The 15,076-nt window shown below is 50.3% G+C and overlaps 1 protein-coding gene across 1 annotated transcript in view; it reads left to right on the top strand.

Moving 5' to 3' along the window:
* Window positions 1–5,562: 5,562 nt before the first annotated feature.
* tns2a (tensin 2a) overlaps window positions 5,563–15,076 on the top strand; it is a gene marked incomplete at its 5' end in the record, with an annotated part of 30,924 nt that continues 21,410 nt past the window's right edge. Inside the window, 8 exon segments of the mRNA XM_067239427.1 lie at window positions 5,563–5,668; window positions 6,006–6,043; window positions 9,313–9,348; window positions 9,469–9,510; window positions 9,828–9,877; window positions 10,153–10,336; window positions 10,754–10,804; window positions 11,145–11,267. Of these exon segments, the coding sequence (XP_067095528.1) occupies window positions 5,563–5,668; window positions 6,006–6,043; window positions 9,313–9,348; window positions 9,469–9,510; window positions 9,828–9,877; window positions 10,153–10,336; window positions 10,754–10,804; window positions 11,145–11,267 (630 nt within the window).

Genomic DNA, 15,076 nt, shown 5'->3' with positions numbered 1-15,076 from the left:
CCCCTCCCTCTCCTCCCCCTCACTCTCCTCACTCTCCTCCCCCTCCCTCTCCTCCCCCTCACTCTCCTCCCTCTCCTCCCTCTCACTCTCCTCCCCCTCCCCTCTCCTCCCCCTCACTCTCCTCCCTCTCCTCTCCTCCCTCTCACTCTCCTCCCCCCTCCCTCTCCTCCCCCCTCACTCTCCTCCCTCTCCCTCTCCTCCCTCTCACTCTCCTCCCCCTCCCTCTCCTCCCCCTCACTCTCCTCCCTCTCCCTCTCCTCCCTCTCACTCTCCTCCCTCTCTCTCTCCTCCCCCTCACTCTCTCTATTTCTCTTTCTCTATGTCTCTACCTCTCTATCTCTGTTTCTCTTTGTCTCTACCTTTTTGTCTCTATCTCTCTGGCTCTATCTCTCTATCTCCATATATTGTATGTCTCCATCTCTCACTGTATCTCTATCTCTCTGTCTACCTCTCTTGTCCCTATCTCAATCTATATCTCAATCTATATCTCTATCTTTGTCTCTCTTCCTCTATCTCCATTTCTCCAGACATCAATCTGCTTCTCTTCTATTAGTAGTTGGGAATGTGACCCTGACTTGAGTTCCCAGGCCAACAGCTGGATCCCCTCCCCCAGCTCCAGCCCCCCCAGCTTCCTGTCCTGCAGAGGTGCCCTGCACTTACTTACTCTCTCCCCCAACCTCTCCTCCCTCCTCTCTCCCCTCTCCCTTGCCCCCCTTGTCTTTCCCTGTTCTGAACTCCCCCCTCCCTCCCCCCTCCATCCCTCCATCCTCTCTTCATCAACATGGTCCAGCCGAGATGTAGCTACAGACATGTTTTACTGGGCAGGAAATACCAGGAAGATGAGCAAATACCTCACCCCTTCCCAGTCTCCCTCCTCCCTCCTCACCTCTCCTTACCCTCACCCCTTCCCCAGTCTCCTACTCACCTCTCTCCTAACCTCTCCCTACCCTCACCCCTTCCCCAGTCTCCCTCCTCCCTCCTCACCTCTCCTTACCCCCACCCTCCCCCCTTCCCCAGTCCCCCTCCTCCCTCCTCACCTCTCCTCCACCCTCTTCCTCCTCGTCTCTACCCAGCATGCATCCTGTCTCTTTACCCAGCATGCACTCTGTCTCTCTACCCCAGCATGCACCTTGTCTCTCTACCAGCATGCACCTTATGTCTCTACCCAGCATGCACCCTGTCCTCTAAACAGCATGCACCAGTACCTCCAGATACTAGGCTGTACCAAGGGGCAACAACTCCGCTTTCTCACACTGGATGAAAATGAAGCCAAAATATCCTGGATACGGGTGCTGCCATCTTGCGCTGGTAATGTCATTTGTAGCCAGAGTGCACAGTAGTGATCGGGTGGTGGAGCCGTGGGATCTATGTCCCGATTGGCACTCGCCCGACCCAATTGCAAGCACACACTAACCCCTTTTTATATCGTCAAACAACAAATTAAAAACAGCTCAGCAGACAACAGTGTGATAAGAACTACCTATAATGACAGAAACCATATTTGAAAAAACTGTATTAGACATGCACTTCAATTTTTTTGTTTGGTCCATCACCCATCCGCTAACATGGAAGGGCAGGAATTATGACCTATACTGCAGCCAGCCACCAGGGGCGATCGAGATGCTTCTGGCTTCACTTTGGAGGGGGCTGTTACTGCATACCTGTCAACATTTGAGTACCAAAATCCGGGAGACCTCAGAACGGGGGGGGGGGGGGGGGGGGGGGGGCAGAGACAGAGAATGCCAGAGGCAGGCTAAATACACATAAATAAGTCCCTTAGTTATAAAGCTCGTCCATATATTGTTACATTTGTAGCCATATTTTTTTTGCCTGAGACTTTTAATGCCATTTCTTCCACTGATTCTTGATTCAAATTCCCCTGTCTACTATTCAAATTCTCCCGTCTACCTGCGCAAATATCAACAGCGCAACTGGGTTGTAGGTTGCCAGGTTGAGGTCACAAATGGGTTAAAAATTGTATGATATATGTATTATGTGCGTAGGAGGCGTTTCAGACAAGATCTGGCAACTGGACAACCTTGGAATAATATCATGATGTGAATATTGATGTGAATATTGATATAACGAGGTTTGGGCCATACAAATTAGTGGAGTTTCACGGGAGAAATAAGAAAACGGGAGGGGGGCGGGAGATCGGTGTGAAATACAGGAGACTCCCGGTGAAAAGAGGGGTGTTTACATTCATTTAGCAGACGCTCTTATCCAGAGCGACTTACAGTAAGTACAGGGACATTCCCCCGGGGCAAGTAGGGTGAAGTGCCTTGACGGGTATGTCTTACTGTGTCCAGTGTTTTTAGAATATATGGGCTGTACCCAGGACAGATTAAAATAATTTTACTGGTTTGCCAATTACAGTTGCTCTGCAAAAGGACAGAACTCTGGGTACTCACCTTTCTGCGTCAGTTTGTTTTGCTGCAGTTGCACATTTACACCACTAGAGGTCGCTATCAAACTGAATGTGGCATAAACCCACGAGTCTTCAGTTCCCCGTGCTAATAGTAATGCAAGTGGGTAAAGCGCGTGCTGGGCTGTCTCTGCGCAGTCCTGTGTATAATTGAGGGCCTCCTGCTCCCGCCAAAGGCAGCTGACGTAATCGTTCTAATGACTCGTCCTGCCGGCAAGGTGAGAGGAACAACCAGTCTGGTTTGGTCTGCTAACCAGTTGCATGGTATCATATGAAAAACCATTATGGCCCTCCTGCTTTTTAACATGAGTTGGTGGAATAATTTGACTTGCCCCCAGAAATCAAATACCTAATTCTCACTTTTAGCCAATAAATCCTTCTCTTTGCCCTCCCTCATTTGACCAATCACAGCGAGGAATTCCAGTAACATAATCTGCGCTCGCCTTTCCTCTCTAACTCCGCCCCTCCCTGGAGCACGGAGGGAGGACGGGGCTCACGACGACAACAACTCAACTCCCAGTCGCGAACTATGTTTTGAGGACTTTTCAGTAGAATGTGAGACTTCAGAATAAAAAGTCGACAAAAGTCTAAAACTTGGACTGAAAGACAGAATGAGTACTAAGGTAAGAACGGATCCGCTTTTAGCTTTACTGTTAAGTTAATGATACTGGTGTAAATATAACTGTAATTGCGTAGTTGCGCAACAGAGCAGGAGGGTACTGCGGCTGTACGATGCTTCCCTGGACAGCAAGAGCTCGGACACGCACGCGCACACGCTAGGGCTGTATCTGACAGAAGGATGGCGTGTCCCAGCTGCGCGCACGCTCGTCGTAAACCTATTTTCTGAATGATTTCTGACCAAGATGATGTTCCTCCGTCTCATGGACAGTAGAGCATGTTTGTGCGCGGTAGGATGTGAGAACTTGGGATCTTGTTTCTTGGTTGGTAGCCTGTTCTGGGGGTTCGCACTGGTTCGTGCTAGTTCTTTTAGGGTTGTGAGTTTTTACCAAATTGCCGCTACGTGGTTGTATCAAATGACGGGGAAAGCATCTTCTGTCCGTAATACAGGTCACAAGATCCCGAGCCCAGACCGTCTCCTGGAGAAGTTAGAGGCCGGTCATATGACGCACCTTCCTCTCCCCCTCCTCTCCCCCTCCTCTCCCACCTTGGGCAGTTCTGCTGTGTTATTACCTCTCCCATTCATTTATAAAGGCCATCGAATGACAATTGCAAGTTGCTTCGCGCAATGTTTTTTGGAGGCTATCTCATTGTTTATAATCATTGACCTATGCACTTTTTGTAAAGCTCTCTCTTGGAAGTCGCTTTGGATAAAAGTGTCTGCTAAATGAATACATGTAAATGTGTATGTGTGTGTAGCCGGTGTGTATCGGTAAAACTGACTCCTCGGGTATGTAACAGGCCACCCGAGTCAACAAATAGCTAGCTTTTCATTGGCGTAGCTGACAGTGGTCGTGCTCTGGAGGTAAGAGGTGGCATGTGCGACCCCAGTGAGGGGCTAACATCGGCCAGTATACCTCTGACGGAGCAAGACCACGTCTGTTACATGTGTATGAACATGTGTGTGTAACAGTGTGTGTGTGTTTGTATGAACATGTGTGTGTGAGAGTGTGTGTGTCTGTGTGAATGTGTGTGTATAAACATGTGTGTGCGTGTATAAACATGTGTGTGTGTCTGTGTGAGTGTGTGTGAGATTCTGTGTGTATAAACATGTGTGTGTGTCTGTGTGAGTGTGTGTGAATGTGTGTGTATAAACATGTGTGTGTGTCTCAGTAGAGTTCCCTGCCAGGCTGAGGATCTGCAGGCAGCAGAGACATGATAACATCTAACCCTAACCCTGCCCAGTTTGCTAGCCTCTAACCTTCCCTGCTGGCCTCCTCTCTAGCCTCTAACATTCCCTGGCCTCCTCTCAAGCCTCTAACCTTCACTGCTGGCCTCCTCTCTAGCCTCTAACCTTCCCTGGCCTCCTCTCTAGCCTCTAACCTTCCCTGGCCTCCTCTCTAGCCTCTAACCTTCCCTGGCCTCCTCTCTAGCCTCTAACCCTCCCTGGCCTCCCCACCAGCCTCTAACACTCCCTAATGGACTCTAACCCTCCCTACCCGCTCCTAACCCTAACTACTAACCTCTAACCTTCTGTATTAGCCTTAAACCCTCCCTTCTCCTAGCTTCCTAGTCTCCTTGTATCCTAGTCTGTTAGCCTCAAGAGGGGGTTAGGGTTATGCCAGTGAGGGAGGAAGGGCTGGTGTGTACAGCAGGAACAGGAAATGTGTCACACTGTAGCACTGACCTCACCTCTGGAACAAGCTGTCTCTGTTCCACTGCTGCCTGTCCCACCCTCCGGACACACACACACACTCACTCTCACAGACACACACTCACACACACACCAGAACAAGACAGCAGAACCAGACAGCAGAACCAGACAGTAGAACCATACAGCAGAACCAGACAGTAGAACCAAACAGCAGAACCAGACAGTAGAACCAGACAGAAGAACCAAACAGCAGAACCAAACAGTAGAACCAGACAGTAGAACCAGACAGCAGAACCAGACAGTAGAACCATACAGCAGAACCATACAGCAGAACCAGACAGTAGAACCAGACAGTGCAGAACCAGACAGCAGAATCAGACAGTAGAACCACAAAGAGCAGAACCAGACAGAGCAGAACTGTCAAAATGTAATATGCCTGACGAGACAGGATGTGTTTAGGAGTCAGGTGGCTGAGCGGTGAGGGAGTCGGGCTAGTAATCCGAAGGTTGCCCGTTCGATTCCCGGTCATGCCAACTGACGTTGTGTCCTTGGGCAAGGCACTTCACCCTACTTGCCTCGGGGGAATGTCCCTGTACTTACTGTAAGTCGCTCTGGATAAGAGCGTCTGCTAAATGACTAAATGTAATGTAATGTTTACAGGTGTGTGTCTGACCTGTGAATACCCCTCCTCCTTTCCATCCCTCCCTCTCCTCCCTCCCTCACTCTCTCTCCTCCCTCCCCATCCCTCCCTCCCTCTCCCTCCTGCCCTCCTTCCTTCCCTCCCCACCCTCCCTCTCCTCCCTCCCTCTCTCCTCCCTCCTCCTCCCTCCCCTTCTCTCCTTCCCTCCCCCTCTCTCTGTGGTAGGTGGGGAAAGGGGAGCCACATGCCTTCAAGGAGAAGACCTTTAAGAAGAGGCGTCAGTGTTGTGTGTGTCGGCAGAGTGTGGACAATGTGGGCTCCTTCTGCAGAGGTGATCTCTCTGTCTCCCTCTCTGTCTCCCTTTCTGTCTCTCTCTGTCTCCCTTTCTGTCTCTCTATCTCTGTCTGTTTCACTCTGTTTCTCTCTCTCTCTGTGTGTCTCTCTCTCTGTGTCTCTCTCTGTCTCCCTCTCTGTTTCTCTCTCTGTCTCTCTCTGTCTCCCTCTCTGTCTCCCTCTCTGTCTCTTTCTGTCCCTCTATAATTGTCTCTCACTGTCTCCCTCTGTCTCTCTCTTCCTTTACCATTGTCTTACACCAGCAAATGTTTTTTAATGAACCCTTTCCTTACCCTCTCCTCCTTCCTTTTCCCCTTCTCTCCTTTTCTTCTCAGTGTGTAAAACAGCCACCCACAGAAAATGTGAAGCTAAGGTAAGAAACACACACATGCGCACACACACACCAGCCAAAACACTGGCTGTTTTATTTCAGTGTGTTCTGCCCCTGCTCTGCTCAGCGAGAACAGTCCCTCCTTATCTAGAGATGGAAAATATGGTCTGCTGGGAGGGAGGGGTCGAGGGGGGAGAGAGGAGGAAGGGAGGAATAGAGAGGAGGGAGTGGAGGAGGTAGGGGGAGGAAGGGGGTTCGGAGGTGGGGGGAGGAAGGAGGGGGGAGGGAGGGGGGAGAGGGTTAGGAGGTAGGAGGAGGGAGGGAGGGAGTGAGAGAGAAGGGAGGAGAAGAGGGAGGGCGGGGGAGAGGAGGGGGGAGGGAGAGGAGAAGAGGGAGTAGGTTAGGAGGGAGGTGGAGTGCAGAGGGGAGGGTTTCAGTGATGCTAATGATGTTTGTTTACTTGTTTTTATTTTTGTCCAAAATCTCTGTTTGGTTTGGAGAAGGGAGACTGGGTGAATTCCTGTGTTTGTTTATGTGTATGTGTTTATGTGTGTGTGTATACGTGCGTGTTTATGTTTGTGTGGGTGTTGTTGTGTGTGTGTTGTTGTGGTTACTGTTTACTGTGCCATACAGTCAGAAGAGATGCCAGAGAAATGTCTCTCTGTCTCTGATAGCTGTAGTCCTGGTCTGGTATAGTCTGGTTTAGTTTAGTCTGGCCTGGTTTTGTCTGGGCTAGTCTGGTCTGGCCTGGTCTAGCCTGGGCTAGTCTGGCCTGGTCTAGTCTAGGCTAATCTGATCTGGCCTGGTCTAGTCTGGGCTAGTCTGGTCTAGTCTGGCAAGTGTTAGATTCCAGGATCTAGGTTCTGGGGTTAGGTTCTAGGGACACAGAGAGTGCGAGAGAATGGGTGGAGGAAGAGAGAGAGAGAGAGAGAGAGAGAGAGAGAGAGAGAGAGAGAGAGAGAGAGAGGAGGGGTGCAGGGAGAAAGAGGGGTGGAGGACAGTAGGAGATGTGTGTGTAAGGGTGAAGGTGTATGTGTAAGGGTGGTGTGTGTGTAAGGGTGTGTGTAAGAGTGGTGTGTGTATAAGGATGGTGTGTGTAAGGGTTGGCCCGGGAGATGGAATCTACTGTGTTTGTTCGGGAGTAAATTTCCCCTGCTGCAGGCCCCTTACAAACTCACACACTCATACACTGGATTGGCGGGAAAATAAGGAAAATGCAGAAAGGGGGAAGGGAGGTATAGAAGAGAGAGAGAAACAGAGAGAGAGAGAAACAGAGAGAGAGACAGAATAAGAGAGAGAGACAGAATAAGAGAGAGAGAGAGAGAGAGAGAGAGAGAGAGAGAGAGAGAGAGAGAGAGAGAGAGAGAGAGAGAGAGAAAAGGTAGGAAAATAAAGAAAAGGGGGCTGATGGAAACAAAAAGACAATCATGGAAACATTTTGGAGGGGGGAGGAGGAGGTATAGAACTGTTACTGTTAGGGTTAGGGTTGGGTATAGAAAGAAAGAGAGGGGGAAAAGAGAAAGAGAGAGAGGGGAAAGAAAGAGAAAGAGGGAGAGAGGGGAAAGAGAGAGGAAAGAGAGAGGAGGGGGGTTCCTAGTTATTTCCAAGTTGTGGTTGTTCAGGAATAGTTTGATGTTTGCACTGTTCCTCTACATCCTGTGTGCCGTGTCATATCCTGTCATATCGTGTTGTTCCTGCTTCCTGTCTGCTGTGTTGCTGTTGGCTCACATCATGAGACTGAAAACAAACCCCTCCATCTCTCCTCCCTCCATCTCTCCTCCCTCCTTCTCTCCTCCCCATCTCTCCTCCCTCCATCTCTCCTCCCTCCATCTCTCCTCCCTCCAACTCTCCTCCCTCCTCTCTCCCTTCTCTTCCCTAGTTTTAAAGATAGTATTTTGATCACAAACAGGGAAGACACACCCCTTGTGGCTTGTGTCACTTCCCGAAGAGCACAATGAAACATCCAGATAAGGAGTTCTGCTTCCATACCACACCAGCCCCTCCTGTAGTCAACACACACACACACACCAGCCCCTCCTGTAGTCAACACACACACACACACCAGCCCCTCCTGTAGGCAACACACACACACACCACTACACACACACCAGCCCCTCCTGTAGGCAACACACACACACACACACCACTACACACACACCACTACACACACACCACTACACACACAACACTACACACATCACTACACACACACCAGCCCCTCCTGTAGGCAACACACACACACACACCACTACACACACACCACTACACACACAACACTACACACACACCACTACACACACACCAGCCCCTCCTGTAGGCAACACACACACCACTACACCCACACAAACACACACACACACACACACCACTATAGACAGACAGACAGACAGGCAGACAGATAGGCAGACAGACAGATAGGCAGGCAGACAGACAGATAGACAGACAGAGTCTTATCTGTAAATTTTCTGTCTCATCTCTCCTGTTGACTAAGCATTTCCACACATGTTTAATAATTAAACGTATGCAAAATTATTATGTGTGTGCATGTGTGGGTGTATATGTTTGTGTATATATGTGTGTGTGTGTGTGTATGCGTGTGTATGTGTGTATAAATATAAGGATGTAAAAGTCAGATTGCTGAGTGGTGAGGGAGTCGGGCTAGTAATCTGAAGGTTGCCAGTTCGATTCCCAGCCGTGTCAAATGACGTTGTGTCCTTGGGCAAGGCACTTCACCCTACTTGCTTCGGGGGGAATGTCCCTGTACTTACTGTAAGTCGCTCTGGATAAGAGCATCTGCTAAATGACTAAATGTAAATGTATAAGGCTGTGAAATAGAATATAATATTTCAGTAATTCCACCGTTGCTTTGGCAATATTAACATTTGTTCTTTCATGCCAATAAAGCCCAATTAAATGAAAAGAGACAGAGGGCAGTGAGAGAGAGAGGGCAGGGTGAGAGAGAGGGCAGGAAGAGAGAGAGAGGAAGGCAGTGTGAGAGAGAGGGCAGGAAGAGAGAGAGAGGAAGGCAGGGAGAGGGCAGGGTGAGAGAGAGGGCAGGAAGAGAGAGAGAGGAAGGCAGGGAGAGGGCAGGGTGAGAGAGAGGGCAGGAAGAGAGAGAGAGGAAGGCAGGGAGAGGGCAGGGTGAGAGAGAGGGCAGGAAGAGAGAGAGGAAGGCAGGGAGAGGGCAGGAAGAGAGAGAGAGGAAGGCAGGGAGAGGGCAGGGTGAGAGAGAGGGCAGGAAGAGAGAGAGAGGAAGGCAGGGAGAGGGCAGGCCTAAGAGGTGTAGATCTAATGTTGTCTTTCTGTTCCAGGTGACTACAACATGTATCCCTCCTTCCTCCGATCTGGTGAGAACATCTCCCTATCTATCTATCTCTCCTCTGCCCTCCATGTGTCAGTCTGTCTTAGTTGTGTTGTGGGACGCTTCTCCAGGAGGACGTGATGTCATATTGTGTTGTTCTTCACAGCAGCGTAAAGGCACAGCTACATCCAGACACATCCAGCACCTGGTGAGCCAAACACCTCTCCTCCTCTCTCCTCCTTTCTCATCATGTCTCCTCATGTCTCCTCCTCTCTACTCATGTCTCCTCTCTCCTCATGTCTCCTCTCTCCTCCTCTCTACTCATGTCTCCTCTCTCCTCATGTCTCCTCCTCTCTACTCGTGTCTCCTCTCTCCTCATGTCTCCTCTCTCCTCATGTCTCCTCATGTCTCCTCCTCTCTACTCATGTCTCCTCATGTCTCCTCTCTCCTCATGTCTCCTCCTGTCTCCTCTCCTCCTGTCTCCTCTCCTCCTCTCTCCCCTCTGACTGTGTGTTGTCTTCTCAGGGCTCCACCAAATCTCTGACCTACACCAAGCAGAGGAGCACTCTGCCCAGGTAACATCACTACGTCCACCTTTCACCCTCTTCCACCTCTCACTCTCACCCTACTCCACCTCTCACCCTCCTCTCTTCTCCCCTCTTCCTTCTCCTCCTCTCTCCCCTCCCCCTTTACCCCTCCTCTCTCCCCTCAACTTCTCTTCTCCTCCCCCGTCTGTCTTCTCCCCAGCACTTGCAGCACTTTGAGCTGCAATTCTTGTATGAAAAGTGCTATATAAATAAAGTCTTACTTACCTACTTACTCTCCTCCTCCCCCTCCTCTCTCCCTTCAGGAGCTTCAGTGTGGACAGAGTGATGGATCGTGTGATGGAGAGCCACTATGACTTTGACCTGACCTACATCACAGAAAGGATCATCTCTGTGTTCTTCCCCCCCCTGCTGGAGGAGCAGCGTTACCGTGCCAACCTGAAGGAGGTCGCTGCCATGCTCAAGTCCAAACACCAGGACAAGTTCCTGGTGAGAACCCGCAACAGTAGAACCTATTCTCTAAAACATAGAACATAGACCATAGACAATAGAACATAGATCCATGAGCATAGAACATATATTTAAGAACATAAAACATACACCTCACAACCTAGAATCCTGTACCTTCTATTTTACACCCCAGAACCTAGACCATAGGACCTAGACCCTAGAACAGAGACCATAGAATGTAGGGTAAGGGTTAGTGCGTGTGAGTGTGTGTTTGTTATGTGTATCTGTGTGTGTGTATGTGTGTGTGTGTGTATGTGTGTATGTGTGTGTTTGTGTGTGTGTGTGTGTGTGTGTGTGTGTATGGGTGTATGTGTGTGTGTGTGTGTGTATGTGTGTGTGTGTATGTGTGTGTGTGTATGTGTGTGTGTGTCATCATTCTGTCTGTGTTATCTGCAGCTGCTCAACCTGTCTGAGAGGAGACATGACATCGCACGCCTCTACCCTAAGGTACCCGCCCTGCCCCGCCTCTCCTGCCCCGCCTCTCCTGCCCCTCCTCTCCTTCCCCGCCTCTCCTGCCCCGCCTCTCCTGCGCCGCCTCTCCTACCCCGCCTCTCCTGCCCCGCCTCTCCTGCCCTGCCTCTCCTGCCCCGCCTCTCCTACCCCGCCTCTCCTGCCCCGGGTCTCCTGCCCCGCCTCTCCTGCCCCGCCTCCCCTACCCCGCCTCCCCTGCCCCGGCTCTCCTATCCCGCCTCTCCTACCCCGCCTCTCCTGCCCCGACACCTGCCTGCTCGTCTGTCTGCAGTCTAGTCTAGCTTTTATCCATAGTGACACACAAATCCCCCCCCAGGTGCGAGACTTCGGCTGGCCTGACCTGCACGCGCCCCCCCTGGATAAGATCTGTGCCATGTGCAAGGCCATGGAGGGCTGGATGGCCTCCGACTCCCAGAGAGTGGTGGTCCTTCACTGCAAGGTCAGGGTCAGCTACCAGTCTGGACAGGTTTAAAGGAAACATAGTGGAGAGTAAGAGCGAGAGCAGAGGAGGAAGGGAGAGGAAGAGGGGAGGAGGAGAGGAAGAGGAGGGGAGGAGGAGAGGGAATAGGCATGGGCCGGTATCAGACTTTGACGGTATGATAACCTTGAGAAAAAATACCACGGATTCACGGCATCACGGTATTGCGATTCCAGCTCTAAAATATTTTTGTTGAACACATTATATTTTAATTTTGAGCAACATATAAAACTGTTTGAACAGCAGTAAACATGTCAAGTTAAATAGTTCAATTCTTAGTTGTTGTTTTTTGTAAAAAGAACAATACATAATTATTGTTTTAATTTAACTTATACACACACAGACGGTGGAAGACTTAAATAAAAGTACATACGTGAAACTAGCTAAATGTAGGCCCTAATTTTTGTACTAAATCGCAGAAATGTAGTAGCAGGGCCAGAGTGCGAATTATACAATGACAACTTCTTCTCCAGGGCGTAAAGTATATTTACGATTAAGGTAAGAATAATATATAAATGTATCGACCCCCCCGACCTGTTGTTTTTACCTCTTTTGGGGGGGTCCAAGTCTTAACTAGAGAGGGTACAATTTCTGGGGAAATTGTAGGGTGTGCTTGCTTGCGTCGGTTGCAGGTGGGTCCGTCCCTTTAAGTTTTTCTCTTCAAGTGAAATTTTTCAAGCATTTAGCCTACTCATATTGCGTAATTCATAAAAAAAAAACTTTTAAACAAACGACTGTAACACCGCTGTCACCGGCAGTATTTTAGATGGAATCGCGATTCAAACAGTACCATCTGCCTACTGAAAATATGCCCCCAAAAACGTAAATAAGCTTGACATCTATTTAGGGAGAATTGGCAATTTTTTTTTTTTTTTTTTTTTTTTTTTTTTATTCATTTAGCAGACGCTTTTATCCAAAGCGACTTCCAAGAGAGAGCTTTACAAAGTGCATAGGTCACTGATCATAACAACAAGATAGCCAAAAAACATCGCGAGTAGCCAAAACATGAAGCACACATTGTGAACAACCAAAGTAAGTGCCAAAGGGAAGAACCATAAGAGCATGTAGTTAAACAAGTCACAACCAAACAACATGAACAGCTATAAGTGCAAGTGTACCTGTGGGAAAAAGCAAGCAACAGTAATAAAACAATATATCACAGCGAGAACCAAAAATTTAAATCAGTTACCACTAACCACAAGAGCAACAAGTCTCTAAGCAAGAGTCATTGTGATCCTTGAGGAAACTAACATCGGGTCAAGCGAACCGTTCCTAAGTACCGTTGTACTCCCGGAACAAGTGCGTCTTGAGCCTTTTCTTGAAGGTGGAGAGACAGTCAGTGTCTCTGATGGAGGTGGGGAGTTGATTCCACCACTGGGGGGCCAGACAGGAGAAGAGCTTGTGTTGGGACCGGGCGGTCTTGAGCGGTGGGACCACCAGGCGGTTGTCTGAAGAAGACCGTAGGTGGCGGGTGGGGGTGTAAGGCTGCAGGAGAGACTTGATGTAGACGGGTGCAGTCCCGTTCACTGCTCGGAAGGTCAATACCAGGGTCTTGAATCTGATACGGGCCATGATAGGTAGCCAGTGGAGAGAGATGAGGAGCGGGGTAACATGGGAGCGTCTGGGTAGATTGTAGACCAGGCGGGCCGCCGCGTTCTGAATCCTCTGAAGAGGGTGGGTTGCACATGCTGGGAGACCAGCGAGCAGAGAGTTGCAATAGTCCAACTTGGAGAGGACGAGTGCTTGGACTAGCAGCTGGGTGGAGTGCTCAGACAGGTATCTCCTGATCTTCCGGATGTTGTAGAGGGTGAATCTACACGACCGGGAGACCGCAGCAATGTGGGCCGTGAGGGAGAGCTCGTCGTCCATGGTAACCCCAAGGTTCCTGGCAGAGGATGAAGGGGTCACCGTCGCAGATCCCAGGGTGATTGAGAGATTGTGGGAGATGGAGGGTTTAGCCGGGATGATGAGAAGTTCTGTTTTGGCGAGGTTCAGCTGGAGGTGGTGCTCGGTCATCCAGGCGGAGATGTCTGTGAGGCAGGCCTCAATCCTAGCTGAGATCCCCGGATCGGTCGGGGGGAACGACAGGTACAGCTGCGTGTCGTCAGCGTAGCAGTGGTAGGAGAAGCCATGGGAGGTGATGATTGGTCCAAGTGAGGTGGTGTACAGAGAGAAGAGGAGGGGTCCAAGGACGGAGCCCTGTGGGACACCAGTGGAGAGCTGGCGAGGGCCCGACAGTTTGCCTCCCCAGGAAACCTGGTAGGATCTTCCCGACAGGTAGGATGAGATCCACTGGAGTGCAGTGCCAGTGATGCCCATCTCAGAAAGTCTGGCGAGCAGGATCTGGTGGTTAACCGTATCAAACGCTGCAGAAAGGTCCAGCAGAATGATAACGGATGACCTGGAAGCCGCTCTGGCAGACTGGAGGGCAGTGGTGACTGAAAGGAGGGCAGTCTCTGTGGAGTGGCCAGTCTTGAAGCCCGATTGGTTGGGGTCAAGCAGGTTGTTCTGAGAGAGAAAGTTAGACAGTTGGTTAGATACAGCACGTTCAATTGTTTTTGAAAGGAAGGGTAACAGTGATACCGGTCTGTAGTTCTGGAGAACGGCAGGGTTAAGGGAGGGTTTTTTGAGTAGAGGGGTAACTCTAGCCTGTTTGAAGGCAGAGGGGAAGGTGCCAGAGGTGAGAGAGGAGTTTAGGACATGGAGAAGAAAAGTTATGATGGAGGGGGAGATGGTTTGAAAGAGAGGGGAGGGTATAGGATCAAGGGGACAGGAGGTGGGGCGATGAGAGAGAATGAGGTCAGAGATCTCTGCCTCAGACAGGGGAGAAAAAGAGTTTAGACATTTAGTTGGGTCAGTCATGGAGGGTGAGAGGGTAGGAAAGGTGGGTTTAGGGAACCGACTGCTAATGTCGGCGACTTTTTTCTCAAAGAAGGAGGAGAAGTCGTCTGCTGTCAGGGTGGAGGGAGGGGGTGGGGGAGGTGGGTTAAGAAGGGTGGAGAAGGTAGAGAAAAGTTTGTGGGGGTTTGAAGCAGAGTTAATTTTGTTCAGAAAGTAGAGGGTTTTAGCACCAGTTATGTGAGAAGAGAAGGATTTGAGGAGGGAGTGATACTTATCAAGGTCCAGACCGCCTTTGGACTTGCGCCATCTCCTCTCGGCTGCCCGAAGGGTGGACCGTTCTTCACGAATAACATCCGTAAGCCATGGGCAGGAGGGAGAAGATCGTGCAGGCCTGGTTGACAGGGGACAGAGAGAGTCAAGTGATGCAGTTAAAGTGGTTAACAAGGTGTCGGTGGCAGTGTTAGTGGGGTGGGACGAGAACTCGTCAATGGGGGGGAGGGAGGATGTTACAATAGAGGAGAAATGGGAGGGGGATAGGGAGCGGAGGTTGCGCCGGAAAGTTACAAGGGGAGGGGAGGTAGAAGGAGTTGGAGGGAGAGAGATAGAGAATTGGATAAAGTAGTGATCAGAAATATGCAGTGGGGTTACAGAGGTTAAGTCAGTGATACAGTTACGTGTCAGGATGAGGTCTAGCTGTTTGCCTGCCTTGTGGGTCGCCGGTGTGCTCAGCAGCGTCAGGTCGAAGGAGGTCAGGAGAGACAAGAAGTCGACGGCCTGAGTTCCTTGGAGGTGGATGTTGAAGTCCCCAAGGACTATCAGGGGGGTTCCATCATCCGGGAGGACGCTGAGGAGCATGTCCAGCTCCTCCACAAAGTCGGCTAGCGGGCCTGGTGGGCGATAAAGAACAATTAAGCATGCTTTGATAGGAT

The sequence above is a fragment of the Osmerus mordax genome, chromosome 7, assembly GCF_038355195.1.
Source record: "Osmerus mordax isolate fOsmMor3 chromosome 7, fOsmMor3.pri, whole genome shotgun sequence".
Classification (NCBI taxonomy): Eukaryota; Metazoa; Chordata; class Actinopteri; order Osmeriformes; family Osmeridae; genus Osmerus; species Osmerus mordax.
This window is presented reverse-complemented; position numbering and strand designations above follow the sequence as displayed.